General features: G+C 34.8%; 3 protein-coding genes across 9 annotated transcripts; all 3 read right to left on the bottom strand.

Moving 5' to 3' along the window:
• Window positions 1-1961: 1961 nt before the first annotated feature.
• LOC116110325 (transcription factor MYBS3-like) lies at window positions 1962-3717 on the bottom strand. Its single transcript, XM_031396556.1, has 3 exons — window positions 3103-3717; window positions 2734-2930; window positions 1962-2645 (listed from the first exon to the last, which is right to left on the bottom strand). The coding sequence occupies exons 1-3, from the start codon at window positions 3416-3418 to the stop codon at window positions 2271-2273; spliced, it is 888 nt and encodes a 295-aa protein (XP_031252416.1). The 5' UTR covers window positions 3419-3717; the 3' UTR covers window positions 1962-2270.
• Window positions 3718-5817: 2100 nt separating this feature from the next.
• Window positions 5818-10460, bottom strand: LOC116110312 (probable acyl-[acyl-carrier-protein]--UDP-N-acetylglucosamine O-acyltransferase, mitochondrial). 7 transcript variants are annotated; one of them, XM_031396537.1, is made up of 11 exons: window positions 10191-10458; window positions 9991-10070; window positions 9589-9713; window positions 9375-9483; window positions 8995-9087; window positions 8779-8895; window positions 8587-8670; window positions 8145-8249; window positions 6970-7056; window positions 6764-6889; window positions 5818-6134 (listed from the first exon to the last, which is right to left on the bottom strand). In XM_031396537.1, the coding sequence occupies exons 1-10, from the start codon at window positions 10273-10275 to the stop codon at window positions 6770-6772; spliced, it is 1005 nt and encodes a 334-aa protein (XP_031252397.1). In that variant the 5' UTR covers window positions 10276-10458; the 3' UTR covers window positions 5818-6134; window positions 6764-6769. The 7 variants fall into 7 exon arrangements, 6 of the variants coding, with proteins under 6 accessions (XP_031252397.1, XP_031252396.1, XP_031252394.1 ...); XM_031396536.1 differs by lacking the exon at window positions 5818-6134 and adding an exon at window positions 6144-6595 and having other exon boundaries at window positions 6758-6889; XM_031396534.1 differs by lacking the exon at window positions 5818-6134 and adding an exon at window positions 6144-6597 and having other exon boundaries at window positions 6770-6889; window positions 10191-10457.
• A 544-nt stretch (window positions 10461-11004) lies between these two features.
• LOC116110279 (proline-rich receptor-like protein kinase PERK3) lies at window positions 11005-13205 on the bottom strand. The gene is made up of 6 exons (XM_031396496.1): window positions 13139-13205; window positions 12573-12733; window positions 12299-12375; window positions 12069-12216; window positions 11697-11846; window positions 11005-11122 (listed from the first exon to the last, which is right to left on the bottom strand). Exons 1-6 carry the CDS (start codon window positions 13203-13205, stop codon window positions 11069-11071), a joined length of 657 nt encoding a protein of 218 aa, XP_031252356.1. The 3' UTR covers window positions 11005-11068.
• Window position 13206: the final 1 nt, after the last annotated feature.

Genomic DNA, 13206 nt, shown 5'->3' on the forward strand with positions numbered 1-13206 from the left:
AAGACGACACATTACAAATAGATAACTGAGATTTCTATGTGTGATAGAGAATAAAGTTATTCTATGTGTGATAGAGAATACAGTTCTATCCTCCAAAGTATATATATATATATATATATATATACACACACACACATCAAATGGAAAAAAGAAGAAGCCAAATAATATTACAACTCAGTGATTGTTACTGTATGGAAATAAGACATTGTTGTCTGTTGAAAGGTCACTGTATGGAAAAAGTGATGAATCATGTAAGGGTCAGAGAAATCATATAAATTCAAAACACAATCACTACGTATTCAACTAAAAGAGTAGAATCTCAGTATTTCATTTTACTTTAATTTAATTTATCATGTACAGTAGTGTATATATATTGGTGTAGTATATACTAATAATAGTATGTTTCAAATACCGTAAACGTAAACAGGAAGAAGAAGAAGAAGAAGAAGAAGAAGAAGAGAGAGAGAGATGATAATCTAGAAAGGTCGCAGTCTTGCCCCTCTCTGTTAATTTGAATGGTTCCTCAAGTAATGCCAATTGCAAGTAGACACATAGGAGATGATAGAAAGGGTTTGTGGACAAGCTTCATTTTCCTTGCTTCCTTATCTTAAAAAACAACAGTCATACTTGTTGTAGATGTGCCATTTTTCTGGTCACACAATTCACACACTAGTCTAAGGTCTTTGTTCACCCATCAAATGATGTCAAAGGCTTGAAATTTGAAGTCTTGGAATCGTTTGTGAAGGTTTAAACAAGAAGTCATAAGTCCATGGTTTTAGATTATCTGTTTATGAAAATTTGACTCAATAATCAAGCATTCTTGTCAAACAAGATACTGTTACATGGTAAGAATTGGGTCCCCAAGATATGTGGATGAAGTGACAAATAAAGAGATCGAGAAGCCTGCGATGGGCATTTGATCATCGGACAATAAAAGAGTCGTTGTTTGGGAGAGATTTATTGTAGAGAGGAAGACGACAAATAGTTGGATATTAATGGATTTTGGTTGCAGGATAGGTAAATCCTATTAGAATGGTCCCGTTGAGCATGTGAAGACAATACACATTATTCATTGTCTATTTCAATGTATTTATTCACTTAGGTTACCTGTTACATGTCATGTAGTAGCTTTTTCAAGTAAAACTGCACCTCTCTTCATCGACATTTATAGGATGCAGAGAACGCAGGCAGGGACCATTTTCAAGTCATTAAAGCATAAAAAAATAAAGTAACAGAATCATGTTTAAAAGATGCATTATAAAAAAGGAGGCGGATATATGGTAATGGAATGCCAGTGTTTGCTGAAATTGAATTTCAACCTTTTCTCCGAAACAGAATCGGTAATGTCTAGTTTTACTTGTAAACAAGATAGGAAAAGACAGTTTGAGTTTTGTATTTTCTAATAGCACACAAAGCCAAGGCGATTACTTCCATTAAAATTTGAAGGTTTAGTTTATTCCTCTTGATTTAAAAAAAAAACCAAAAAATAGAAAAATAAAATATGGTTTAAAAATAACATTTAATACCTCGGGAAGATTTCTTTTGTTGGTTTCTTAAGATAACATAAACTAAAGATTGTTGACCTATTTTTTCTTTAGGACTTTGGAATGGTGTTGGGGTTAATATCAGAGGCTCCAACTTTTTTTTTTTTCCTTTTCTTTTTCCTTTCTCTTAGTAGCCACACAAGCAGTATATAATTTTCTAATACTGCTAAAAGAGAGAAAGTTGAAGAGCCTTTATCATCATTCACCAATCACTTTGGATCCTTTCTTTTCCACATCTGTCACTTTTGATAATCTATCCCAATATGGAAGTGAGAATCTTACAATAATAAGGAATATAGAATAAGAAAATTTTCTGCGCCATTGGAGGTGGAGATGAGGAAGAATGTGCCATTGTTCTTGTAAAAGCTACATATTAAATATCATATCTAATACATTATACAATACTGAATAGATCTTTATTATTATATGATTCTTCTCTTATTAATGACCTAACTACTTTATATCCTTACATAAAATGTAAGAGATGAACAAGTTGTCACTTGGGTTTAAGGCCTAAAACTTAATCGATCAACTAATTAAGCACATACTTTCACAAATTTAGCAGTCATCCTTAGACTACAAAAGAAATCTTTTGCTGAGATTAATAATAAACAGAAAACAAGGTGGATCCAATGTCTGATGAGGCATTATGACTATACTAATTAAATAATACCATGTGGTCTTGATAAGCTTCGATACTTCCTAGTGATTATCACTGGATTGTATTCAGGTAACACTAATAGGTCTGATAAAGAGAGGTTTAGATGATGATTTCTTTTCTTCCAAAGGCTTTGGGGTGGCAAGTGTGAGCTCTAAATCGGCTGATTCCGAATCTGGAGGCGATGGTTTCGATGCATTAATGGAAGATTTAGGCTGCTGTAGCCAAATGGGCACCACCTGATGACGGCCGTGTGAAGTTGATTGATCTTGATGAAGATCATCGGTTGCTTCATTACATGAAGTAAAATCTTGTTTAAAGGAAGTGTAGTCTACCAGAGGCATTGCCGCATCACGGTGACTTGAATATTGAGTAGGAACAGGATCACTTTGCTCGGAATTAAATCCTTTAACAGGGTGACCACCAGCCATACTGTTCCCGACCTGTTGCTAACAGAAATATATAAATTTGTATCAGTTGATGATTCAGAATTGAGAATATATATGATGAACAATGCTATAATAGTGGTACCAAATCAAAGAGGCTTGAGCGTCGCTTCTTCTTGTTGAGACTAGCCTGCCGAAGGAAATACTTTTGAGCATGACTAGCCACTTGGGTTGGAGTTCTTGTAGTCACAAAGTTTCTAGAGATGCCCCTCCAATCTCCCTTCCCCAGCATTTCAAGCCCGATCAAAAATGTTCGATGCTCCGCTTCCGTCCATGGAACTCCTATATTTATCAACAACTTTGTTGGAGAGAATTATCCAGTATAAACATATTCTAGCTAGAGTTGTATTTATTCAAACAAATCAGACACAGGATATTTTTGCTAAGAAAATTGAAGAAATTAATGGAAGTCATTGGTTGTTGTGTGTTATGAAAAAAAAAAAAAAAAACTCACCTTTCTTTCTCTCCTGAGGACGACCACCCATGAGACCATCAGACAGATAGCCCAAGGCAGTTTTATCTTCATCTATGGAAACTAGAGAAGACAAGGAAGAAGAAGAAGAGGGTGAAGAGTGTAGTGAGGCTGAAGCTGAAGCTGAGGGCAAACAGTCCATGCTAAAGCTCTTCTGCATGGCAAGAGAAGACGAAGACGAAAGGTCAAGTTGAACACCAAAAAGCCGAAGGGCAGAAGCAGTAGGAGTTCCTCTGAAAGAAGTGCAGGTCCTTGAATTATGGCCAATGATCCCACAATGTGAGCACTTTCTGCCCATTTTCACCCAGACAGAGCTCAACTTCTTAGACCAACAACCAACACCAAAACGAAATAAAACAAAGAGGGAAAAGAGAGCAAGTAGCTGAATTATACGTTGGTAGCATATATGATAAAATGATGGGCAAGGTGGGCTTTACGAAAATGAATGGATGCACACCAAGAGAAGATGGTTGGATGGATGGATGGATGGATATACTTTATTATTTTCTTACTTTTTCCAACTCGGTTTCTACTTTCTAAACAAATCAGAAAAATCCAATACCCTTTTCTATCTCTTCACACCATTCAATTCTGTATTATGTTCTTGCTCTCTCTCTCTCTCTCTCTGTCTATATATATATATATATATATAGAGCAAAAATCCAATACCCAGTTGTGTTGAGGAATATAATTATTTGTAGAAATACACAAACAAATTAACACGTATATGGTCAAGCTATGGTTATTGGTTAGTATTATAGTATAGCAGAAACGACTTGCATATCTTATTTAAAAATAACAGCATGTATAAAAAAAAAAAGGGGGGGAGAGAACTAGATCCTCCAATGGTCTTGGAGGTGGTTAGTTAGGTGACTTGAGAAATGGGAGAAGAAAAACAACAAGTTTGAAAGTTGAAGTTGAAGTTGATCAACCAACTCCTCTTTCATGGGAATTTCATTAAAAATATTTATTTCGTATCAAGGAAAAAAAATGTGAAAGAATCTGGGCAAGACTTTACTTTGAATGCTTCAATTGAAATGGCACGTCGTTGAATTGTTTGAGTCGACATATATAATTCAAATTTAAGTTAGACTTTAAGTCTAGAATTTCTTACCACTGTATGTATAAAAACAACCCTTACATGTTTACAAATTAAGTGTTCAAAAAATCTACATTAACATTGTATATCAAGGCATGCAATTCACCAATAAGTTGTTTCCAATTAGATGTATGGCCATCTGTCCATTGATCTGGCCAGATCTATTATATCAAGGCATGCAATTCATCCTAAAACTAATATAACATTAAACAAATACTAAAGTGATTGACATCTCACATAATTTGTCTTTACCTTATATTATAATGTTATGGAAAAACTAAACTTTTGGTAAGATACCATTTTCATCAATCAGAATCTGGGACTAATGGAAAATGATATTCTGTTTCCCATAAAAGTAAACCTAAATATAAGCAATCAGAAACATTGATGGAGACTCAGATTTAATATTTTATTGGATTGATTATCTCACCCAACTGCCTATTGTCTTGTTAGGGTGGTCATTATTATTATTATCAAATTAAGGATATGTTAAATTAATGTGTTTAATTAATAATAATCCTATGTATCAAGAGGCCAAGTTGAAGAATTTATTACTTCTCTCTTATTTGGCATTATCATAGAATGGAATCTCCCTTCCATCAAACCTTGTTTGACTATATTTTATACTTACTCCTTTGAGAAGTGCTTAATATTGTAGATGATGTAAATCGGTGGGAAAGTTGAGATTACTTTTTAACCTTAAATTTTTAATCTAGCGGTCGATTTTAGAACATTCAATTGAGTTTTTCTGATACCCACTGAAGAATATAATATGCTCAAAATATAAATGATATTTCACTACTTGCAGATATATCATGCTCTTTTGAGAATGATTTGCAAGGACTAGAGCATGTACCAATAAAATTTGCTGGCAGGTTGATCAATTAAAATCATGCTTTTGCAAAGCTTCTTCCGGAGAAACCGAAAAAAAGAGGCATCAAATTGGAGAAAAAGAAAATGGGTTGTTTAAAGGGGTAAATGTTTGATAGCTGAATCAACTAAAAAAAGCACAAACTTTAAAAGAACCAATAATTAAGAGGGAGAATGGCCGTTAATTTTGTTTTAGTAATTTCCTACAGATTCCATGATGATAATGAAAAGACACAACACAATTAATGATAAAAGCAGCTGGGGAATTGGTGAACTGATTGCCACATTCCTGACTTTGATTTAACTCAATGGCCCAACCCAAGAGATTATTGGGACATGGAAATTTCTTAAAGTTTATCCTTAAATCATATAATTCATATTGATGTTGATTGTGGTGGGGTGACGCCCATTTTTACTACAGCTCTGATATTCTGTCAAGCTGAGCAACTACAACCTAATCCCCTCTCAATAATTGAATCAAACAAAGTTTTTCAAAAGATGCTAATATGAATCAGGCTACTTCAAATTAATTGGTGTTTGGGTAACATGAAAAGAGAGCAAAACCAATCCAAGTTCGAATGTTGAAATTTAAAGAAATGGTCACCTTCAAAGCATTAGCATTACCACTAATTACTCAAGTAGCAAGCAAATGTTTTTTATTCTATTTGCAGTTCATTGAATAATATGGATCAATATATAACTTCATTAAGCCAATAATTGTACTCAAAACATCAAAAAGTAGGATTACATCACATAACATAATTCGATTTTAGAAACCACAACATTGTTGAATGTCTAATGTACAAGCACTTTCCAATCCTTGAAGAGTAATATAATGTACATGATTTTGAAGCAAAGATTAGTTTAGACATGATGGGACACAATGGGGGAGGGGGGTTGCTTGAAGTTTGCCATCATGGCTGCTAAGCGGTGGAGACTGAAAGAAGAAGAATTCAAAGAAACTGAAAGAAAGTTCTTACCCAGAAAAGGAAACCTGCCATATGTTCCATATCTGGATCCCCCTCAAAAGCAGATTGTTCTTCAACTTACATGAATAACAAATCACACAGATAAGATTGACTTTTCAAAGCATCAACTAGTAGGAAGTGACTTTCAAGTTGCTGCTAGCGAGAAAATGTTTTATGAACTGATTTCAAAGGAGTTCAGAAAATTGGACCATCTACTGTTAATTAACAACAGAAAGCAGAGAAAGCATACTCCATATATAGTAATAGACGAGAAGATGATTGGTCAAACAAAGACAGTGCCATTGAAGAATGACCATATATATTAATATCAGTTTTGTTCCATAAACTTATAAAAGCATAATTTGCTTTCAACATCTTCATAATTAAGATTTCACAAACATAGCAAGTGTTTTTTTATCCCTGGGTAACTGATACAAGTTGAACCTCTACGAGGAACTAAACCAAAAGTTGCTCAATGCCTCTCAAATCTATACACTTGTCTACACCAGCTTGTTCATCTATAATTGCCAAGCAAAAACTGCAAAAATATAGACCCAAAGCACTCACTCAAGTTTGAACGAAACTTACTGCTTTGGTAACTTGTACTACCTTAGAAACACTCAAGTTCAAATTCCAGTTAAACAATTTATAGGACGAGAAAAGGAAAAAAAAAAATCAAAGGTGAAGATGCAGAAGTTACTAGTACATGACTTCATAAACCAGTCCATTGCCTAAACTTGCATATCCCACGACGATTTTCTGTTAAAGAATCACGAATAGACTGCACCATTGAACATACGGCAGGAACATTACTCAATTGTTCATCCTGTTCCTGCAATATGGGTTTAAATTTCACAATGACTATTTGAAGAAATGAATTTTGAGTGTGAAAGCAAGTGATAGATATAGTACCACTTTAGTAAGACGTTCTTCGAAACCCACATTATTCGCATCAACAGGCATAAAAATCTTTCGATATGCCATTCTCAAACTCTTAATCTAGATCCTTGCTCAGAAGGAAAAAAAATAATAATAAATGAGGCAAATAAAAATGATTTTTACAGTTATATAATGGATAAATAGAACATAACGATGTCATAAAAAATTCTCTTTGCATTAACGCTAGTAAATATAAGCAAGAAACATCATGTCAGCTAAAAGTGGAAAAATTTACTATAATATTGTGCTAATACGGAATGGTTTCACAAAAATGTCCAAAGAAAAATAGAGCAGTGAAAAAGTAGAGGCTAACAGGTAATTAAATTAAAGGTTTACATTTCATCCACAACTACATTTCTTGCACACAACATCATTATTATCTTCCCAAACAACAGTAACATACTCAACCAAGATTGAAGATGAGACCTCAGCTTTCTGAAAGACCCATAGGGCATCTCACTTCTCGGGCATATCATCATATAAACATTTACAAGCACCAACCCTCGTATCAACTGAGACACAATGGCGTAAAAAAAAAAAAACATGGGCTAAACTAAACAACATAAACATGCCACCATGATACTTAACTCATCTGTCTGAATCTGACAAAATGGTGCCCATTTGCTATGCCACTATGGTTTGCACAGAGAAACATCAAGTCTAATCAACTATTCTATGACATTCTTGCTAGCATAATGTTTAATTATAAACTGTAAAACTATAAAATACATCCAGTTAAGTTGGGGAAACAATTTGCAAAAACCTTAATTCTTACCATAATGACCAATAATCTCCTGGGAACCTAACTCCTAAACTAATGATTATCACTACCCCATAATCACAGGGGTCATTTATCTCTTCACATACATTCTTCGGCCTATAACAGGTTCCTTTCTACAGGATTCCATTATATGCCAACTGGAGAAAGAAATGCTATAACAATGGTTAAGAAGTTAATAATTTTGTAAAGGAAACATACTAAAACATAATTACTGTCAGAAAATGCCAATCATCTTTCATTTTCTACAAATCATGGGAAGGCCTACATTGACAAGAAAGAGGAGACTTCTATGTCCACATTTATAAAATTATGGACTATTTTGTAGCTACAATGGAGCCATCCGAATTAAAGTTCAACGAGTACCAACCTCTAAGACTGTGAATCCACGACGACGAAGACCTTCCAAATTTAAACCACGAAGTTCAGCCCTTTCTCCAGCTACCATCGTATACTTGGGAACATCTTGTGTAACCTTTAGGCATAAGACATGAAGAACAAAAAATTATTTTATATGATATCAACCTTTTTTTTTTTGGCATTTTCAAAGAATATGTCCTAAAGTCAAGTAGAAAGAGCATAATTGCACTGCTGAAGGATAATGTAACAAGATCCTTAACTTTTTTTTCCCTTTCTTGGGCAAAGTTGTATAATACAAAATTCGTGAAACCTCCATTTGAGAAATAGACATCGATATTGCCGCTCAATTTGGCTTGAAAACATTCATATTGGAAACTACAATTAATGCACGATCCTCATCATAAAGAGAAAGAAGAGAATGAAAACTTAAGGCCAAAAGAAAAGGATCGTACCACAGAACCCCCACCAATGAAAGAAAATGAGCCAACACGGCAAAACTGATGAACCACAATTGCTCCTGCGGTGTGAGTATAGTCCTATATATCCAGCACTTGAATCAACTTGCATACCAGATAAGGCATCTGAAGATGAAAATATTGAAAATGCTGTCTATATCCCAATTATAAAATAAATTTAGAACTTACTTCCACAACAACATGACCAGCTAGAAGAGTATTGTTCGCAAATATGTTACTGTTGCCTATCTTACAGTCATGGGCAATATGACAAGAACCCATGATAAGATTGTTATCACCAATGACCTGATTAACTTATTGAAGTTAGAATATGGATATAGCCTAAACTTCAAAAAAAGGGTTACATGTTCAAAAAAGAAAACAAAAATTTGTAAGCCCACCTACCGTTCTATCACTTGATTTTGAAGATCGGTGAATTGAAGCATGCTCTCTGATCTCATTGTTGTTTCCAACATCAAGGAAACATTCATCCCCTGGCTAAAAGCATAAAGAATTGATGTTATTAGCCTGCAAACCACAAATAAGTACATGCACGAAAGTGCTACCTTTAAATATTATGATGCTGATGATCATAGTGACAAATGTAATGAGAACATCCAGTTATCTGGGTGGCAATGATGTGCGGTGCAGAATCAGTTATATTGCCATCAATGCAGAGGGTTTAGTTGACAAGTTAAACTTCTATTAGTGCACACACCCAAATAACCAATTTCTAATCATACACCAAAATAGATCAGTTAACATCCATACTGGTAGAAGTGAACCTTGTATTTCATGTCCTGGCATTTGACACCAACCACAGCATGGTGCCCAATAATGTTATTGCACCCTAAGACAGTTCGCCCAGGAAGATTGTCACCAACTACAGAACCACTGCCTGACAAAATTTAAATCCTTACATATAGTAAAATGATCAAGAACAGAAACCATATGTTTCCGATAATAAATAGAAAAGGTGAAACCAAAATCAGAACTCACGTCATCAAAATGCAGTGCTCGCCTAATTCTGTATTTCCAAAAATATGGCTTGCAGGATACAATTGACAACTATTCCCAAGCCTTGCAGAAGACCCAATGGTACAAAATGGACCAATTGAAACTCCCTGAAACACAAATTGTGACTCTCAGAAACTCCAAATATCATTCAAAAGTAAACCTCCATTCAAATAGCTTAATTGATTTCGACCAACACTCTTAAAAACTGATAAAACAAACTGCAGTGGTCAACTCTAAAGAGCTTCTCTAAAGCAGATGCCAGTACCACAAAAGGTGCAGAACTCTCCAGCTTATCACATCAACCAGTTCATTATAACTAAAAAAATAAAGCATAATGACTTAAAGAATTAACAATTGAGAGAAGTAAAGTGAAAGGGAGCACACCTGACCAATTATGGCATTTGGATGAACAACGGCTGTAGGGTGAATGAAGCTACTAGCCTCCTTCTTCTCCGTAGAAAAATCTGTTTATAAAAATAAAATAAAAAGTTCCATCATTCAATATAGTAAGCAAACAAAACAAAATTAAAGAAGAAGGTACTTAAAAGTAAATATAAAGAAATAAGGAAGAGAAGGAGGGTTACGTGGGAGTGTTGTGAAGAAGCTCTGAAAAGAGAAAACTGAGAGGGAAGAAAGAGATGGTTTTCGAATTTTCAAGAATAAGCTCATGGCGCTACGTCCGTTGCTCAGAAGTCAGGCCTCTTCTTTCACTTCACTTTTTTATGCCAGCAGCTTCGTGTAAATTGCCTTTATGTTTCGTACTATATGTTGGGCGGATCCTGGCCGTGCATTTTCCGACAGTGTTGGACAACTCTTAGCCGTCGGATTATGTCTAACTTTTGTCCAAACTGCAAACCTATTCAACAATGAATTTTTTCTTATATACGTTGAGATCTTTTAATTTAAATTATCAATATAACGTTTATACATGGTTAAATGTTTTAGTAAATTCTCGTAAGTTCTTTTTTTTTTTTTTTTTTAAAGAAAGAGTTGTAGATGTAATTAATTAGGTAGGAAATGATTGAAAATTGGAAACTGAAATGCTGAGGAAGATAAACCCATTCAAGTTCCAGTATGATACGAGGAACCCCATGGACGGAAATGCTGAAGTGTTCTATTAGTTATTGAAGCAACACATTGAGCATCAATTCCCATGTATAATCAAGAGAATGAAACAACGTGAAGTTATCTTTCCACAAAAAATAAATACAAAAGTTTGGTTTCACATGATAAACACGCAGTTGATGCCAAACATTGTGTTGAAATATCTGGTTTGCAAACCCTTTTACATCACTTTCCACCTACAATGGCAGCAGGCTTTCTTCACTCTCCGAATGACCTACACTTTTGCATTCCGTGGGTCAACTTTCAACTTCCTTCAAAATCAAGATTGGAGTAAGCAATGTTGATGTTTCGTGTTTCTATCCTCATGCTTTCTGCTGTTTCAGATGTGCCAGGAAACTCACGTATCACTGTTTGAATTCATGATAATATCCCCTTCCAACATCCGAAGAACCTTTAGGAAAGATCATATAGAAGAAATAAGTTTACTCGTTTGAAGTCTTAAATTCTTTACTTTCAGAACAAAGTTATAAACAATGTTAAGGGGTTTTCTTCAGAAGCATCATTAGAAAGTTGACTTCAGTAACGAAGCCTGCAATTATCCAACTATTGGTTAAGGTTGGATGCTTAGTCCTAAGCTAAGGTGTACGGTCCAACCGAAACTCTAATCAATATAACATACAATTACAACCTTACAATTGCTCAAAGTTAACTTGAAGAGAACTTTTTTGTGACAAAAAAAACTGTTCCCTCAAGATTGCTCAAAGTTATGGCTGTGCAGATTATCTAGCAAATAACCGCTGATTACAACTTTAATAAAGTCTTGATAATACTCTGCTTCTAGGCTAAGCATTGTGAACTGATTTTTTTGGCAAGTATGATTTTCAAAATATTGTATGAAGGGCGTTTTGCAAGGAAATCTACTCATTCTGATTTCTTTCAGCAGACTTTTGCTTGATGATCAAAGTAAGTATGGTCTGGAACTTCATTTTATATGCAAAGCAAATATTAGTTAATAGATTACTAACCTGTGACATACGAGGCCTTTTATGAGGATCCCGACGGATGCACAAGGAGGCACATTGCAGCATGCCATAAATCTCTCGCTCTGAGTAGCATTTGCTTAAGCAAGGGTCGACCAGTTCATCAATGGCTTGTCTTAGTAGTAAAGGGCGTGCCTGTTCCGATATGAAAACATAAGCTATCGGTAATGTAGTACATCAGATTAAGTTTAGTCAATTTAAAAAAGAAAAACGTAAATTCCCTTGGAGAGACTAGATAAATTGGAAGACAATATTAAAATCTCTTAAACTCCAATATAATCTATCCTTCCAAGATCATGTTCTACTTTCACCAACATATATAAGTGAAAACAGGAAGCAGAGCGGTCCAACTCATACCCATTCAGTGAGGCACTGCTGACCTTTGGGCCTATTTAAATCCATAGCTTTCCTTCCAGTAATGAGCTCCACTAATACTACTCCAAAGGAGTAGACGTCAGCTTTTTCCGTGATTTGACCACTTTGAGCATATTCTGGAGCTAAATACCTACACAAAGGAGAATATGTGAATTTGATTATCACTCTATGCAGGTAAAATTGCTAAGAGAAAAACCGTCACATTGTTTTACCCAAATGTTCCTATTACTCTTGTTTCCACTCCCAAATCTCCATCTGGTTGCCACCTTGCTAATCCAAAATCCCCAACCTAAAGTCCAATAGTTGAATGTCAGTTCCAACATCTCCTAATGATACAAATAAGCAATGAAAAGGCACATTTTTATGGAAATAGTAATCAACAATGAAACTTGAACGCATGATGTATCAACTATCAAGGACAACATGAATTTGGTAATCAACATATTTGATTTTTGCTCAAGGGGAGATGGTAAGAGCATGACATACTAATGGTTCAAAATCATGAGTGACAAGGATATTGTTAGGGCGCATATCACGGTGGACAATGCAACCCACTCTACATTCTTCATGAAGGTATCTCAACCCTCGAGCTGCTCCAACAGCAATTTTTCGCCTTGCAGACCATTCCAATGGTTCTCGATCACGTCCTGCAAAGTCGCAATTCTGCTATTAACTTGCTTGGCCACAAAAAGTATATTCAAGGCACAATATAACCATACACAATACAGTCCAAATTTCAAAACCAATTCAAGAAACTCTTCTTAAGAAAGAAACTGTTTACATGAAAAACAANGTCTAACTTTTGTCCAAACTGCAAACCTATTCAACAATGAATTTTTTCTTATATACGTTGAGATCTTTTAATTTAAATTATCAATATAACGTTTATACATGGTTAAATGTTTTAGTAAATTCTCGTAAGTTCTTTTTTTTTTTTTTTTTTTAAAGAAAGAGTTGTAGATGTAATTAATTAGGTAGGAAATGATTGAAAATTGGAAACTGAAATGCTGAGGAAGATAAACCCATTCAAGTTCCAGTATGATACGAGGAACCCCATGGACGGAAATGCTGAAGTGTTCTATTAGTTATTGAAGCAACACATTGAGCATCAATTCCCATG

Source organism: Pistacia vera, unplaced genomic scaffold (genome assembly GCF_008641045.1).
Source record: "Pistacia vera cultivar Batoury unplaced genomic scaffold, PisVer_v2 Contig60, whole genome shotgun sequence".
Taxonomy (NCBI): Eukaryota; Viridiplantae; Streptophyta; class Magnoliopsida; order Sapindales; family Anacardiaceae; genus Pistacia; species Pistacia vera.

What these genes read in the sequence shown, in the direction of transcription:
- LOC116110325 (XM_031396556.1), bottom strand. Translation starts at nt 3,418, where the DNA reads ATGGGCAGAAAGTGCTCACATTGTGGGATCATTGGCCATAATTCAAGG. An exon ending in TCCTCAGGAGAGAAAGAAAG is followed by an intron (nt 2,931 to 3,102) that starts GTGAGTTTTTTT and finishes TGATAAATATAG; the next exon opens with GAGTTCCATGGACGGAAGCG. An exon ending in GCTCAAGCCTCTTTGATTTG is followed by an intron (nt 2,646 to 2,733) that starts GTACCACTATTA and finishes TGTTAGCAACAG; the next exon opens with GTCGGGAACAGTATGGCTGG.
- LOC116110312 (XM_031396537.1), bottom strand. Translation starts at nt 10,275, where the DNA reads ATGAGCTTATTCTTGAAAATTCGAAAACCATCTCTTTCTTCCCTCTCA. An exon ending in TCATTGGTGGGGGTTCTGTG is followed by an intron (nt 8,250 to 8,586) that starts GTACGATCCTTT and finishes TTATGCCTAAAG; the next exon opens with GTTACACAAGATGTTCCCAA. An exon ending in AAGAACGTCTTACTAAAGTG is followed by an intron (nt 6,890 to 6,969) that starts GTACTATATCTA and finishes CCCATATTGCAG; the next exon opens with GAACAGGATGAACAATTGAG.
- LOC116110279 (XM_031396496.1), bottom strand. Translation starts at nt 13,205, where the DNA reads ATGGGAATTGATGCTCAATGTGTTGCTTCAATAACTAATAGAACACTT. An exon ending in AGAGTAATAGGAACATTTGG is followed by an intron (nt 12,217 to 12,298) that starts GTAAAACAATGT and finishes TCCTTTGTGTAG; the next exon opens with GTATTTAGCTCCAGAATATG. An exon ending in AAAGGCCTCGTATGTCACAG is followed by an intron (nt 11,123 to 11,696) that starts GTTAGTAATCTA and finishes TCTTTCCTAAAG; the next exon opens with GTTCTTCGGATGTTGGAAGG.